The following is a 14,856-nucleotide window of genomic DNA, read 5'->3' on the forward strand; positions in this document are numbered from 1 at the left end:
TCAGTTCACCTGCAGCAGATTAAAAATGGACCAAACAGGATTAAACCGGATCCAGATCCGGTTTAATCCTGCAATCATCAGCACAATTAGATGTTGCCATGGGAACAGTCATCCAGCTGCTGTTGGTGACAGACCAACATGTCCGAGGACGGACCAATCAGAACGCAGATTACTGATGATCCACCGGATTAAAGATTATTCCAAACGCAAAACATCTCAGGCAGCCGCCAGCCTTCAGGACCAGATCTGGTCCAGATCCGGCCCAGATCCAGACCAGATCCAGACCAGATCAAGATCTGATCCTGACCAGATCCAGATCTGGTCAGGATCAAAATCTGATCCGGATCCAGATCTGATCTAGATGCAGATCTGATCCTGACCAGATCCAGACCAGATCTGGTCCAGATCCAGACTGGGTCCAGATCAAAATCTGATCCGGATCCAGATCTGATCTGATCCTGATCCAATCCAGATCCAGACCAGATCCAGATCTGGTCTGCATCAAGATCAGTTCTGGTCCAGATCAAAATCTGATCCGGATCCAGATCTGATCTAGATGCAGACCAGATCTGATCCAGATCCAGATCTGGTCCAGATCAAGATGTGATCCTGACCAGATCCAGACCAGTTCTGGTCCAGATCCAGACCAGTTCTGGTTCTGGTAACTCCCGGTCACTGACTGAACCGTGAACTCATCTGCACCAAAGGTTTCCAAAAAGCAGAAGCCCGACCCAAACCGGGTCATCAACAGAACTTTGACCCAAAACAACAGAACATCTGGGAAACAAAAGGATCACGGTTCTGAAATGGTCCAGTAATCTCCAAACCGGGTTGCACTGAGTGAAGCATCCTGGACCTTCAGAACCAACGACACAAACCGAGAGTTGTTCCTGGTCCGTTCGGTTTCCTCAGAAACCAGGAACCAGGACCGACAGATCTAACGTTTGTGGTGTAAACATTTTATTAAAATGTTTTGTTTGGTCTCCAGTGTTTTAGTTTTTATGACTTTGAGCTGCGATACGCAGGTGGATTCACATCAAACCGACGTTTGGCAGCAACTGGAGGAGGAAGAAACTCCTGGAGCGTCTGAGTCTGAGAGGAGCTGGAAACATTTCACAGCTCTGTGTAAGAAAGAGTGAAAACAATCTGCTGTCCAGTTATGAGGCAACAGCAGAGAGGAGGAGGAGGAGGAGGAGGAGGAGGAGGAGGAGGAGGAGGAGGAGGAGGAGGAGGAGGAGGAGGAGGAGGAGGAGGAAGGACGACAGAGATGCTCCAGCTGCTGGTGAGGCGGCCAATCGCTCTGGTGGGAAATCTGGGGGAGTCAACTGGGAGAAACACTGACTGGCTTGGAACCAGCAACCTGAGGCGAGGAACATAGAGCTACAGCAACCAGATCCGGTTGGCAGCTCTGTGACCTGACCTTTGGCCTCAGACAGGAGGTGGGGAGCTGGGTTCCTCCCAGAGTGGATCCCTCCCAGAGTGGATCCCTCCCAGAGTGGATCCTTCCCAGAGTGGATTCCTCCCAGAGTGGATCCCAGTTGTGATGGTCTGGGAATCCAGTAAGGAAACTCTGTGCCGACTGGAAAGAAGCCTGAGATTAAAAGTTCCTGTCTCTGCTGATCTGGAGACAGAAAGTCCACCTGGTGGAACCGTTACGTCACCCAGGTGTCCATCAGAACCAGGTGTCCATCAGAACCAGGTGTCCATCAGAACCAGGTGTCCAACAGAACCAGGTGTCCAACAGAACCAGGTGACCATCAGAACCAGGTGACCATCAGAACCAGGTGTCCGACAGAACCAGGTGACCATCAGAACCAGGTGTCCGACAGAACCAGGTGTCCAACAGAACCAGGTGTCCGACAGAACCAGGTGTCCAACAGAACCAGGTGTCCAACAGAACCAGGTGTCCAACAGAACCAGGTGACCATCAGAACCAGGTGTCCAACAGAACCAGGTGTCCATCAGAACCAGGTGTCCAACAGAACCAGGTGTCCAACAGAACCAGGTGTCCATCAGAACCAGGTGTCCAACAGAACCAGGTGTCCATCAGAACCAGGTGTCCAACAGAACCAGGTGACCATCAGAACCAGGTGTCCGACAGAACCAGGTGTCCAACAGAACCAGGTGTCCAACAGAACCAGGTGTCCATCAGAACCAGGTGTCCAACAGAACCAGGTGTCCATCAGAACCAGGTGTCCAACAGAACCAGGTGTCCATCAGAACCAGGTGACCATCAGAACCAGGTGTCCGACAGAACCAGGTGTCCAACAGAACCAGGTGTCCAACAGAACCAGGTGTCCATCAGAACCAGGTGTCCATCAGAACCAGGTGTCCAACAGAACCAGGTGTCCAACAGAACCAGGTGTCCATCAGAACCAGGTGACCATCAGAACCCAGTTACTGTAATGACTTTAACATCTTCTACTCAGGAAGGTCAGACCTGGAGGACGGCCAGACCCAGAACCTGGTCCTGGACAGAACCTTTCCATTCCCCAGCAGAACCCTTGGTCCCGTTGGTTCTGCTTTTCCGAAGGTACTGACCCCCCCACCATGACACCTGGGTCCAGAGACTGGCCTCCACCATGCCAACTCCCTGGAAACTCGTTTTCATGATTCCTGCCAACAGAGGTGAGAATAATCCCAGATTAGCATCACCAGGCTCAGTGATGCTAAGGTTAGCATCCCTTCATCGGCTGCTGGTTCTGGTTCCGATAGCAGAGCCGTCTGGAGGATATTCTGCTCACAGAGGAGATGAAGGGAAACCTTTCGCTGTTTTCTATCAGGTCAGAGATCTTCCTATTCATCTGATCAAAGTGGAGATCAGCTCTGATCCTCAACTTCAGGATCAAAACCTGCTTTTCATCAAACTGCCCACATCTGAATCCCGGTGGTGCCTTACGAGTATTTTCTGGTTTTCAGGGAACTTTTTCTTTTGAAGTTGAAGCTTTGTGTAACGTCTGATGTTTTGTGTAACGTCTGATGTTTTGTGTAACGTCTGATGTTTTGTGTAACGTCTGATGTTTTGTGTAACGTCTGATGTTTTGTGTAACGTCTGATGTTTTGTGTAATGCCTCCTCCAGCAGCTGCAGCTCTGAACCAACAGCAAAGCTAAAATCATGTTTGCACAACCCAACATCAGCCTCATTCCTCATGAATAATTTCAGGCCTTCTCCCGAACTGAGACGAGCCGACTGACCTGGAGGACTGGGCTGTTGTCGAAGTTGTAGGCGCTCGGTCGGCCCTCCAGCGTGGAGAAGGCCACGTTTCCTCCGGTCAGCGGCGAGATGTCGCTGAAGTCGTCGGTGCAGAGCGCCTCCTGCTCGTCGCCGCCGGTCCGGATGAAGCCGTGGCTCGGCTTCGTGTAGGTCTTCTCGCAGGAGCCGCTGTAGTACTGGTACGGCACCCAGGGGCCGCCCTCTCTGCTCCGCTTGTAGATGGCGAAGCTCTCCGGACGGCTGGTGTGGAACTTCAGCCGAACGTAGGTGATGTCGAAGGCCTTCCCTGCAGACAGACATGGAGGATGAAACGTAACCCAACAGGAAGTGAACAGTAAAAGGAAGGTGACGTGATTTTACCGGCTGATGCTGTGAGACTGGAGGAAACAGGATCAACAAGCCAAAAACTGAATAAAGATATTTTATGCAGTTTGTAGATGTTTTAAAGTGAAAGTTTTTCAGTGTCTAAAACAGGTTTGAGACGTTTGTTAGACCTAAATGTGGATTAATTAATCCAGACGCCTGAAACCTGAAGGTTCAGAACTTTTGGCCAAATTTACCGAAGAACAGAAAAAAGTTTTAATTTATCTGTTTCTCTGGGCGATTTGATTATTTAAACTGTTAAAGCTTCTTCCACTGTGACGTTCTGCTGGTTCTGGACCGGATGGATCTGTGACTCGACTCGTTTCACATTCAGCTGCTGCAGTGAAATCTGGAGTTTCAGGCGTCACCAGATTTCAGTTTAAATCTGACAGAAACCCGAGACCCGCTTCGCTGCAGCCGGCCTTGGTTCTGAGCGGCTGGTTCGTGAATCGCGGAGCAGGAATGCAGGGAGCTGCCGGAGCGTGACGAAGCAGCGGACCGGGTCAGGAGGGTCGGTCCCGGCGGGTCTGAGCAGGTCCAGCAGCCGCCGTCAGGTCGCGGGCGGTTCTGCTGTTTGCTCAGCCGAAGAATCCGTTCTGTCAACATAGAGCTGACGGGGGGGCCGGTACGCCTGGTTCTGGTCCTGGCCCCAGGTTCTGGTCCTGACCCCAGGTTCTGGTCCTGACCCCAGGTTCTGGTCCTGGCCCCTGGAGGCCCCCATGTCAACCGCAAATAAAGGTGAAGCAGCTGATAGGAAGACAAAGGCTGCAGTTTATGACAGGAAACCAGGAGGAGCTGCAAACAGCCGGGGTCCTCCTTCCTCCTGAGAGCGTGCACGTGAGGCGTGCACGTGAGAGTGTGCACGTGAGAGTGTGCATGTGAGACTGCACGTGCCAGCAGCCCTCTGGTGAGCAAATGAACTTTATGGGTCAAGGTTAACAAGGAGGATTTAACTGCAGAGTGGATCCTGATTTACTGCAGATACCAGTTAGATCCTATCAGAGTGAAGAAACCAGAACCAGAACCGTTCTGCAGCTGGCTGCTCTTTCAACATCAATGACTCATACTGCAGCTTCACTGTTCGCTTCAGAGCAGAAAACCAAATTCAGACATAAAACCAGAACGTTTCTCATCTTGTTGGGATCAAACGGCAACAGGAAGCAGAGACGGGTCGAGCAGAACCTCTGGGACAAAAACAAACCCAACAGAGAGGGGCTGAAACGTGATCCGACTGAGAGGAAACTGGGAAATGAGACACCTGTGTCCAAACCTCACACTGAAGGTCCTATTTAAAGTAAGGGAGGGAAAACATTTCCAGCCCAGAGGAAGAAGTCGTTTCCAACAAAAACAGTTTCAGTTCCCCAAACGGATCAGGAGGTCCGCTCAGATCAGAACCAGAACCTCTGAGAAGGTCCGGTAGAAACGACAGCAGGTCTAAAACTAGGAATGAAACAACACCAGATTTGAAACCAGGAATGAAACGGCACCAGGTTTAAAACCAGGAATGAAACGGCAGCAAGTTAAAACCAGGAATGAAATGGCAAAAGGGTTAAAAACAAGCTGCGGTGTGAAAACTTTTTTTATTAGTTTAATTCTGAATATTTATAATGAACAGTTTTCCTGAATGTTATAAATGTTTGGTTGAATCAGAAGCTGGAGGGAATTTATTAATATTAAAATTAATTTCAATGTTAATGTTAATATTAACATTAACATTTTAAAACCTTTATGATTTAATGAATAAACCTGACGTTCCTGCTGCTCCTGATCATCCTTCAGCAAAGTGAAGCTCATGGTTGTTTTTACAGAAACAGGTAAACAAAGTTTGTTCCCATCATGCACTGGTACTAAACCAACGGCGGCTGAGGTTCGGAGCACTAAACGTTTTTAAAGTTATCAAAAGCAGCTGGATGCATGAAGAGGCGTCTGACAGGAAGCAGCATCGCTCCATCACGAAACGCCTCCATGTCCTCACAAGTGGACAAAAGCTTCTGCCAGCAGGAGACAAACAGCAGCGAGGACACAGGCGGCCGATTGGACGACAAGCAGGAAACAATGAGTCTCCAGCGGCAGGAAGACACCAGGTGACCCAGCTGCTGTTCAAACATCATGTGCAACGGGCCGGGATGAGTCCAAAGAGACCTCAGGGATTTGTCCTCTTCCTCCCCCAGAACAATCAGAGGAAGAGTTTCACAGCTTGGAAAACAAAGAGCGTCTGTCCAGCTTCACTCAGCAGACTGGGAGGAAACACAGACTTGTCCTCTAAAGAAGAAAATTACAAGTAAAGCACTGGTCCCACCAAAATAAAAGCTGAAGCAGCAACAGGAACATCATGAGAAGCCATGGTTATTTTATAAAACTCATAGAGATCAGGAGTAAAACGAGATGCGAAGAAACAACTATCAGTAGAAACAAATACGACAGCGTTATGTGAGAACCTTAAAGACTAGAAGACCGGAGGATCGATGAACAAGAGGACCCAACGGATCAGAGGATCCGACGTATCGGAGGACGAACCAGAGGACCCGACGATCTAGAGCAGTGGTCCCCAACCCCCGGTCCGTGGACCGGTACCGGTCCGTAGACCAAATGGTACCGGGCCGCGCAAGAAATAATTAAATATTTCCGTTTTATGCATTATTTGAGTCTGGAGGATCTTTTATTTTGAAAATCCTTTAACCAGATTCTCTTGGTTACTTGCGCGCCAACACTGGGCTCACAAACAGCAAAATGAGTAAGAAACAGTAAGAAACAAACACATAATAATGACCTTTACATATAATAATAAACATTTCCAGATATCATCTCCGATATCCACCGGACTCACAGTTGCGCGATATGTCAGCTGTTTGGGATTCCCCTCTGTTCTGACGTCACAGCGCTTTCTGATTTGCTACCCGTCACATTCAACAGGTTGTATTCTCGTTCCCAGTCAGGGAAAACCCACAGGCTGCGATAAAAGGGCCAAGACAACCCAAATTGGGTATATTCAGGCTTTAGCAGGAACACCAACATGCAGAAGCCTTATCTGACTGTTCATTTCCCTCCGCGGGCCACAGCAGAATGTCCAAGTCTTGACCGGTCCGCGATAATAAAAAGGTTGGGGACCACTAATCTAGAGGACCTGATGATCTAGAGGGCCAGACGAACTAGAGGACCCAACAAACTAGAGGACCCTACGAACCAGGGACCGGACGAACTAGAGGACCCGACGAACTAGAGGACCCGACGAACTAGAAGATCCGACGAACTAGAGGACCCTACGAACCAGGGACCGGACGAACTAGAGGACCCGACGAACTAGAAGATCCGACGAACTAGAGGACCCAACGAACCAGGCGACCCAGTGAACTAGAGGACCCAACAAACTAGAGGACCCGACGAACTAGAGGACCCGACAAACTAGAAGACATGACGAAACAGGGGACCCAACGAAGTAGAGGACACAACGAACCAGGGGACCCGATGAACTAGAGGACCCGACAAACTAGAAGACCCAACAAACTAGAGGACCCAACAAACCAGGGGACCTGACGAACTTGAGGACCCAACGAACCAGGGGACCTGACGAACTTGAGGACCCGACGATCTAGAGTACCCAACGAACCAGGGGACCCGGCGAACTAGAGGACCCAACAAACTAGAGGACCCGACGAACTAGAGGACCCGACAAAGTAGAGGACCCGACGAACTAGAGGACCCAGCAAACTAGAGGACCCAACGAACTAGAGGACCCGACAAACTATAGGACCCGACAAACTAGAGGACCCGACGAACTAGAGGACCCAGCAAACTAGAGGACCCGACGAACTAGAGGACCCGACCAACTAGAGGACCCGACCAACTAGAAGACCTGACGAAACAGGGGACCCGACGAACTAGAGGACACAACGAACCAGGGAACCCGATGAACTAGACGACCCGATGAACCAAAAGACCCAACAAACTAGAGGACCCAACAAACCAGGGGACCTGACGAACTTGAGGACCCGACGATCTAGAGTACCCAACGAACCAGGGGACCCGGCGAACTAGAGGACCCAACAAACTAGAGGACCCGACGAACTAGAGGACCCGACAAAGTAGAGGACCCGACGAACTAGAGGACCCAGCAAACTAGAGGACCAAACGAACTAGAGGACCCGACAAACTAGAGGACCCGACAAACTAGAGGACCCGACGAACTAGAGGACCCAGCAAACTAGAGGACCCGACGAACTAGAGGACCCGACGAACTAGAGGACCCGACAAACTAGAGGACCCGACAAACTAGAGGACCCGACAAACTAGAGGACCCGAAAAACTAGAGGACCCGACGAACCAGGGACCCGACGAACTAGAGGATCCGACGAACCAGGGGACCCGACGAACTAGAAGATCCGACGAACTAGAGGACCCTACGAACCAGGGACCGGACGAACTAGAGGACCCGACGAACTAGAAGATCCGACGAACTAGAGGACCCAACGAACCAGGCGACCCAGTGAACTAGAGGACCCAACAAACTAGAGGACCCGACAAACTAGAAGACCCAACAAACTAGAGGTCCCAACAAACCAGGGGACCTGACGAACTTGAGGACCCAACGAACCAGGGGACCTGACGAACTTGAGGACCCGACGATCTAGAGTACCCAACGAACCAGGGGACCCGGCGAACTAGAGGACCCAACAAACTAGAGGACCCGACGAACTAGAGGACCCGACAAAGTAGAGGACCCAGCAAACTAGAGGACCCAACGAACTAGAGGACCCGACAAACTATAGGACCCGACAAACTAGAGGACCCGACGAACTAGAGGACCCAGCAAACTAGAGGACCCGACGAACTAGAGGACCCGACCAACTAAAGGACCCGACCAACTAGAAGACCTGACGAAACAGGGGACCCGACGAACTAGAGGACACAACGAACCAGGGAACCCGATGAACTAGAGGACCCGATGAACCAAAAGACCCAACAAACTAGAGGACCCAACAAACCAGGGGACCTGACGAACTTGAGGACCCGACGATCTAGGGTACCCAACGAACCAGGGGACCCGGCGAACTAGAGGACCCGACGAACTAGAGGACCCGACAAAGTAGAGGACCCGACGAACTAGAGGACCCAGCAAACTAGAGGACCAAACGAACTAGAGGACCCGACAAACTAGAGGACCCGACAAACTAGAGGACCCGACGAACTAGAGGACCCAGCAAACTAGAGGACCCGACGAACTAGAGGACCCGACGAACTAGAGGACCCGACAAACTAGAGGACCCGACAAACTAGAGGACCCGACAAACTAGAGGACCCGAAAAACTAGAGGACCCGACGAACCAGGGACCCGACGAACTAGAGGATCCGACAAACCAGGGGACCCGGCGAACTAGAGGACCCAACAAACTAGAGGACCCGACGAACTAGAGGACCCGACGAACTAGAGGACCCGACGATCTAGAGTACCCAACGAACCAGGGGACCCGGCGAACTAGAGGACCCAACAAACTAGAGGACCCGACGAACTAGAGGACCCGACAAAGTAGAGGACCCGACGAACTAGAGGACCCAGCAAACTAGAGGACCCAACGAACTAGAGGACCCGACAAACTAGAGGACCCGACAAACTAGAGGACCCGACGAACTAGAGGACCCAGCCAACTAGAGGACCCGACGAACTAGAGGACCCGACGAACTAGAGGACCCGACGAACTAGAGGACCCGACAAACTAGAGGACCCGACAAACTAGAGGACCCGAAAAACTAGAGGACCCGACAAACCAGGGACCCGACGAACTAGAGGATCCGACGAACCAGGGGACCCGGCGAACTAGAGGACCCAACAAACTAGAGGACCCGGCGAACTAGAGGACCCAACAAACTAGAGGACCCGACGAACTAGAGGACCCGACGAACTAGAGGACCCAACAAACCAGGGGACCTGACGAACTTGAGGACCCGACGATGTAGAGGACCCAACGAACCAGGGGACCCGGCAAACTAGAGGACCCAACAAACTGGAGGACCCGACGAACTAGAGGACCCGACAAACTAGAGGACCCGACAAACTAGAGAATCCGACAAACTAGAGGACCCGACGAACTAGAGGACCCAACAAACTAGAGGACCCTACGAACCAGGGACCCGACGAACTAGAGGACCCGATGAACTAGAAGACAGACGAACGAGAGGACCCAACGAACCAGGGACCCGACGAACGAGAGGACCCAACGAATTGAGGACCCGACGATCTACAGGACCCAACGAACCAGGGGACCCGGCGAACTAGAGGACCCAACAAACTAGAGGACCCGACGAACTAGAGGACCCGACGAACTAGAGGACCCGACAAACTAGAAGACCTGACGAAACAGGGGACCCGATGAACTAGAGGACCCGACGAACTAGAGGACCCAGCAAACTAGAGGACCCTACGAACTAGAGGACCCGACGAACTAGAGGACCCAACAAACCAGGGGACCTGACGAACTTGAGGACCCGACGATGTAGAGGACCCAACGAACCAGGGGACCCGGCAAACTAGAGGACCCAACAAACTGGAGGACCCGACGAACTAGAGGACCCGACAAACTAGAGGACCCGACAAACTAGAGAATCCGACAAACTAGAGGACCCGACGAACTAGAGGACCCAACAAACTAGAGGACCCTACGAACCAGGGACCCGACGAACTAGAGGACCCGACGAACTAGAAGACAGACGAACGAGAGGACCCAACGAACCAGGGACCCGACGAACGAGAGGACCCAACGAATTGAGGACCCGACGATCTACAGGACCCAACGAACCAGGGGACCCGGCGAACTAGAGGACCCAACAAACTAGAGGACCCGACGAACTAGAGGACCCGACAAACCAGGGGACCTGACGAACTTGAGGACCCGACGATGTAGAGGACCCAACGAACCAGGGGACCCGGCAAACTAGAGGACCCAACAAACTGGAGGACCCGACAAACTAGAGAATCCGACAAACTAGAGGACCCGACGAACTAGAGGACCCAACAAACTAGAGGACCCGACGAACTAGAAGACAGACGAACTAGAGGACCCGACGAACACTGGGCTCACAAACAGCAAAATGAGTAAGAAACAGTAAGAAACAAACACATAATAATGACCTTTACATATAATAATAAACATTTCCAGATATCATCTCCGATATCCACCGGACTCACAGTTGCGCGATATGTCAGCTGTTTGGGATTCCCCTCTGTTCTGACGTCACAGCGCTTTCTGATTTGCTACCCGTCACATTCAACAGGTTGTATTCTCGTTCCCAGTCAGGGAAAACCCACAGGCTGCGATAAAAGGGCCAAGACAACCCAAATTGGGTATATTCAGGCTTTAGCAGGAACACCAACATGCAGAAGCCTTATCTGACTGTTCATTTCCCTCCGCGGGCCACAGCAGAATGTCCAAGTCTTGACCGGTCCGCGATAATAAAAAGGTTGGGGACCACTAATCTAGAGGACCTGATGATCTAGAGGGCCAGACGAACTAGAGGACCCAACAAACTAGAGGACCCTACGAACCAGGGACCGGACGAACTAGAGGACCCGACGAACTAGAGGACCCGACGAACTAGAAGATCCGACGAACTAGAGGACCCTACGAACCAGGGACCGGACGAACTAGAGGACCCGACGAACTAGAAGATCCGACGAACTAGAGGACCCAACAAACTAGAGGACCCGACGAACTAGAGGACCCGACAAACTAGAAGACATGACGAAACAGGGGACCCAACGAAGTAGAGGACACAACGAACCAGGGGACCCGATGAACTAGAGGACCCGACAAACTAGAAGACCCAACAAACTAGAGGACCCAACAAACCAGGGGACCTGACGAACTTGAGGACCCAACGAACCAGGGGACCTGACGAACTTGAGGACCCGACGATCTAGAGTACCCAACGAACCAGGGGACCCGGCGAACTAGAGGACCCAACAAACTAGAGGACCCGACGAACTAGAGGACCCGACAAAGTAGAGGACCCGACGAACTAGAGGACCCAGCAAACTAGAGGACCCAACGAACTAGAGGACCCGACAAACTATAGGACCCGACAAACTAGAGGACCCGACGAACCAGGGACCCGACGAACTAGAGGATCCGACGAACCAGGGGACCCGACGAACTAGAAGATCCGACGAACTAGAGGACCCTACGAACCAGGGACCGGACGAACTAGAGGACCCGACGAACTAGAAGATCCGACGAACTAGAGGACCCAACGAACCAGGCGACCCAGTGAACTAGAGGACCCAACAAACTAGAGGACCCGACGAACTAGAGGACCCGACAAACTAGAAGACATGACGAAACAGGGGACCCAACGAAGTAGAGGACACAACGAACCAGGGGACCCGATGAACTAGAGGACCCGACAAACTAGAAGACCCAACAAACTAGAGGACCCAACAAACCAGGGGACCTGACGAACTTGAGGACCCAACGAACCAGGGGACCTGACGAACTTGAGGACCCGACGATCTAGAGTACCCAACGAACCAGGGGACCCGGCGAACTAGAGGACCCAACAAACTAGAGGACCCGACGAACTAGAGGACCCGACAAAGTAGAGGACCCAGCAAACTAGAGGACCCAACGAACTAGAGGACCCGACAAACTATAGGACCCGACAAACTAGAGGACCCGACGAACTAGAGGACCCGACAAACTAGAAGACCTGACGAAACAGGGGACCCGATGAACTAGAGGACCCGACGAACTAGAGGACCCAGCAAACTAGAGGACCCTACGAACTAGAGGACCCGACGAACTAGAGGACCCAACAAACCAGGGGACCTGACGAACTTGAGGACCCGACGATGTAGAGGACCCAACGAACCAGGGGACCCGGCAAACTAGAGGACCCAACAAACTGGAGGACCCGACGAACTAGAGGACCCGACAAACTAGAGGACCCGACAAACTAGAGAATCCGACAAACTAGAGGACCCGACGAACTAGAGGACCCAACAAACTAGAGGACCCTACGAACCAGGGACCCGACGAACTAGAGGACCCGACGAACTAGAAGACAGACGAACGAGAGGACCCAACGAACCAGGGACCCGACGAACGAGAGGACCCAACGAATTGAGGACCCGACGATCTACAGGACCCAACGAACCAGGGGACCCGGCGAACTAGAGGACCCAACAAACTAGAGGACCCGACGAACTAGAGGACCCGACAAACCAGGGGACCTGACGAACTTGAGGACCCGACGATGTAGAGGACCCAACGAACCAGGGGACCCGGCAAACTAGAGGACCCAACAAACTGGAGGACCCGACAAACTAGAGAATCCGACAAACTAGAGGACCCGACGAACTAGAGGACCCAACAAACTAGAGGACCCGACGAACTAGAAGACAGACGAACTAGAGGACCCGACAAACTAGAGGACCCAATAAACTAGAGGACCCGACAAACTAGAGAATCCGACAAACTAGAGGACCCGACGAACTAGAGGACCCAACAAACTAGAGGACCCGACGAACTAGAAGACAGACGAACGAGAGGACCCAACGAACCAGGGACCCGACGAACGAGAGGACCCAACGAATTGAGGACCCGACGATCTACAGGACCCAACGAACCAGGGGACCCGGCGAACTAGAGGACCCAACAAACTAGAGGACCCGACGAACTAGAGGACCCGACAAACTAGAAGACCTGACGAAACAGGGGACCCGATGAACTAGAGGACCTGACGAACTAGAAGACCCAACAAACTAGAGGACCCGACGAACTAGAGGACCCGACAAACTAGAGAACCCGACGAACTAGAAGACCCAACAAACTAGAGGACCCAACAAACCAGGGGACCTGACGAACTTGAGGACCCGATGATCTAGAGGACCCAACGAACCAGGGGACCCGGCAAACTAGAGGACCCAACAAACTAGAGGACCCGACGAACTAGAGGACCTAACGAACCAGGGGACCCGGCGAACTAGAGGACCCAACAAACTACAGGACCCGACGAACTAGAGGACCCAACAAACTAGAGGACCCGACGAACTAGAAGACTCAACACCTAGAGGACCCAACTAACCAGGGGACCTGACGAACTTGAGGACCCGACGATCTAGAGGACCCAACGAACCAGGGGATTCGGCGAACTTGAGGACCGACAATCTAGAGGACCCAACGAACCAGGGGATTCGGCGAACTAGAGGACCCAACAAACTAGAGGAGAGCATTGTATCTAGCAAAACTGTGATGACAGTGATGGAAAAGACAGTGAAGCTCAGCAGTAGTTGGAAAGAACATGAGTCCATTTCCCACAACATGTCTGTGTGAAGTGAGCTTCTGAAGCCTGGCTACTATAAAAACTAAAACCAGAGAGAGACTGAGAGTTGTTGAGAAAGAGCTTTGGCTTTCTTAAATTTCTGCCAAGAAATCAGCTGTTTTCATCCAAACATGCACAGGTTTCTCACTAGGTGGGTAAAATATACAGATATTGACATTTTGTACATGCAACTCTTCATATTGTAACAGTGAATATGAAGTGAAATGTTTCCCAATTATTATATTTTACCCACCTAGTGTGCATGTTTGGATGAAAACAGATCTGATTTCCTGGCAGAAATTGAAGAAAGACAAAACTCTTCCTCAACATCTCACTCTCTCTTGTTGTAGTTTTTATAGTAGCCAGACTAGAGAAGCTCAATTTCACACAGACATGTTGTGGGAAATGGACTCATGTTCTTTCCAACTACTGCTCAGCTTCACTGTCTTTTCCATCACTGTCGTCAGTCTTTCTAGATTCTAAGCTCTCACCGCTACCTGTAACATTCATGCATCACTAATTCTCTCGTTTTAATGTAAATGCTCTGTACCTGCTGCCACCTAGTGGTGAGAACATTACATGATTACGCCGCTAGTCTCTGCTACAGCAGACACTCGTAGATGGCATTATTTGCAGACAATTCATTTTCAAAAAATCTTTTAAAACCAATTACCGTATTTTTCGGGCTATAGAGCGCACCATACTAGCACCTTCAATTAAATAAAATAAAATAAAAACTGGAAGCTGCTCTCGGTTTTCCATCAGGACCCAGCAGAGGGCAGCAGAGGGCCTCGTCCTAATAAATCAGCTGTAAGGACGCAGCCCTCCGTCTCCAGAGCCGAACCATGGTTTCGTTCACACCAAGCTGAAGTGCAGCGGCTCTGTTTCCTCCTGTAGAGCCAGATCGACAGCCCTCAACTTAAAAGCTGCATGATATGAGTTTGAAAACATTTCTCCATCGTGCCTG

At 51.4% G+C, this 14,856-nt stretch overlaps 1 protein-coding gene across 1 annotated transcript in view; it reads right to left on the reverse strand.

Annotated features, from left to right (window-relative positions):
• The window catches only part of lamc1 (laminin, gamma 1), a 49,729-nt gene that overhangs the window by 16,707 nt on the left and 18,166 nt on the right, over positions 1-14,856 (reverse strand). The window contains exon 3 of the mRNA XM_017309949.2: positions 3,197-3,501. Coding sequence (XP_017165438.2) covers positions 3,197-3,501 — 305 coding nt within the window. The remainder of the gene's footprint in view (positions 1-3,196; positions 3,502-14,856) is intronic.

Source organism: Poecilia reticulata, chromosome 17 (genome assembly GCF_904066995.2).
Source record: "Poecilia reticulata chromosome 17, P_reticulata-male-v2, whole genome shotgun sequence".
Classification (NCBI taxonomy): Eukaryota; Metazoa; Chordata; class Actinopteri; order Cyprinodontiformes; family Poeciliidae; genus Poecilia; species Poecilia reticulata.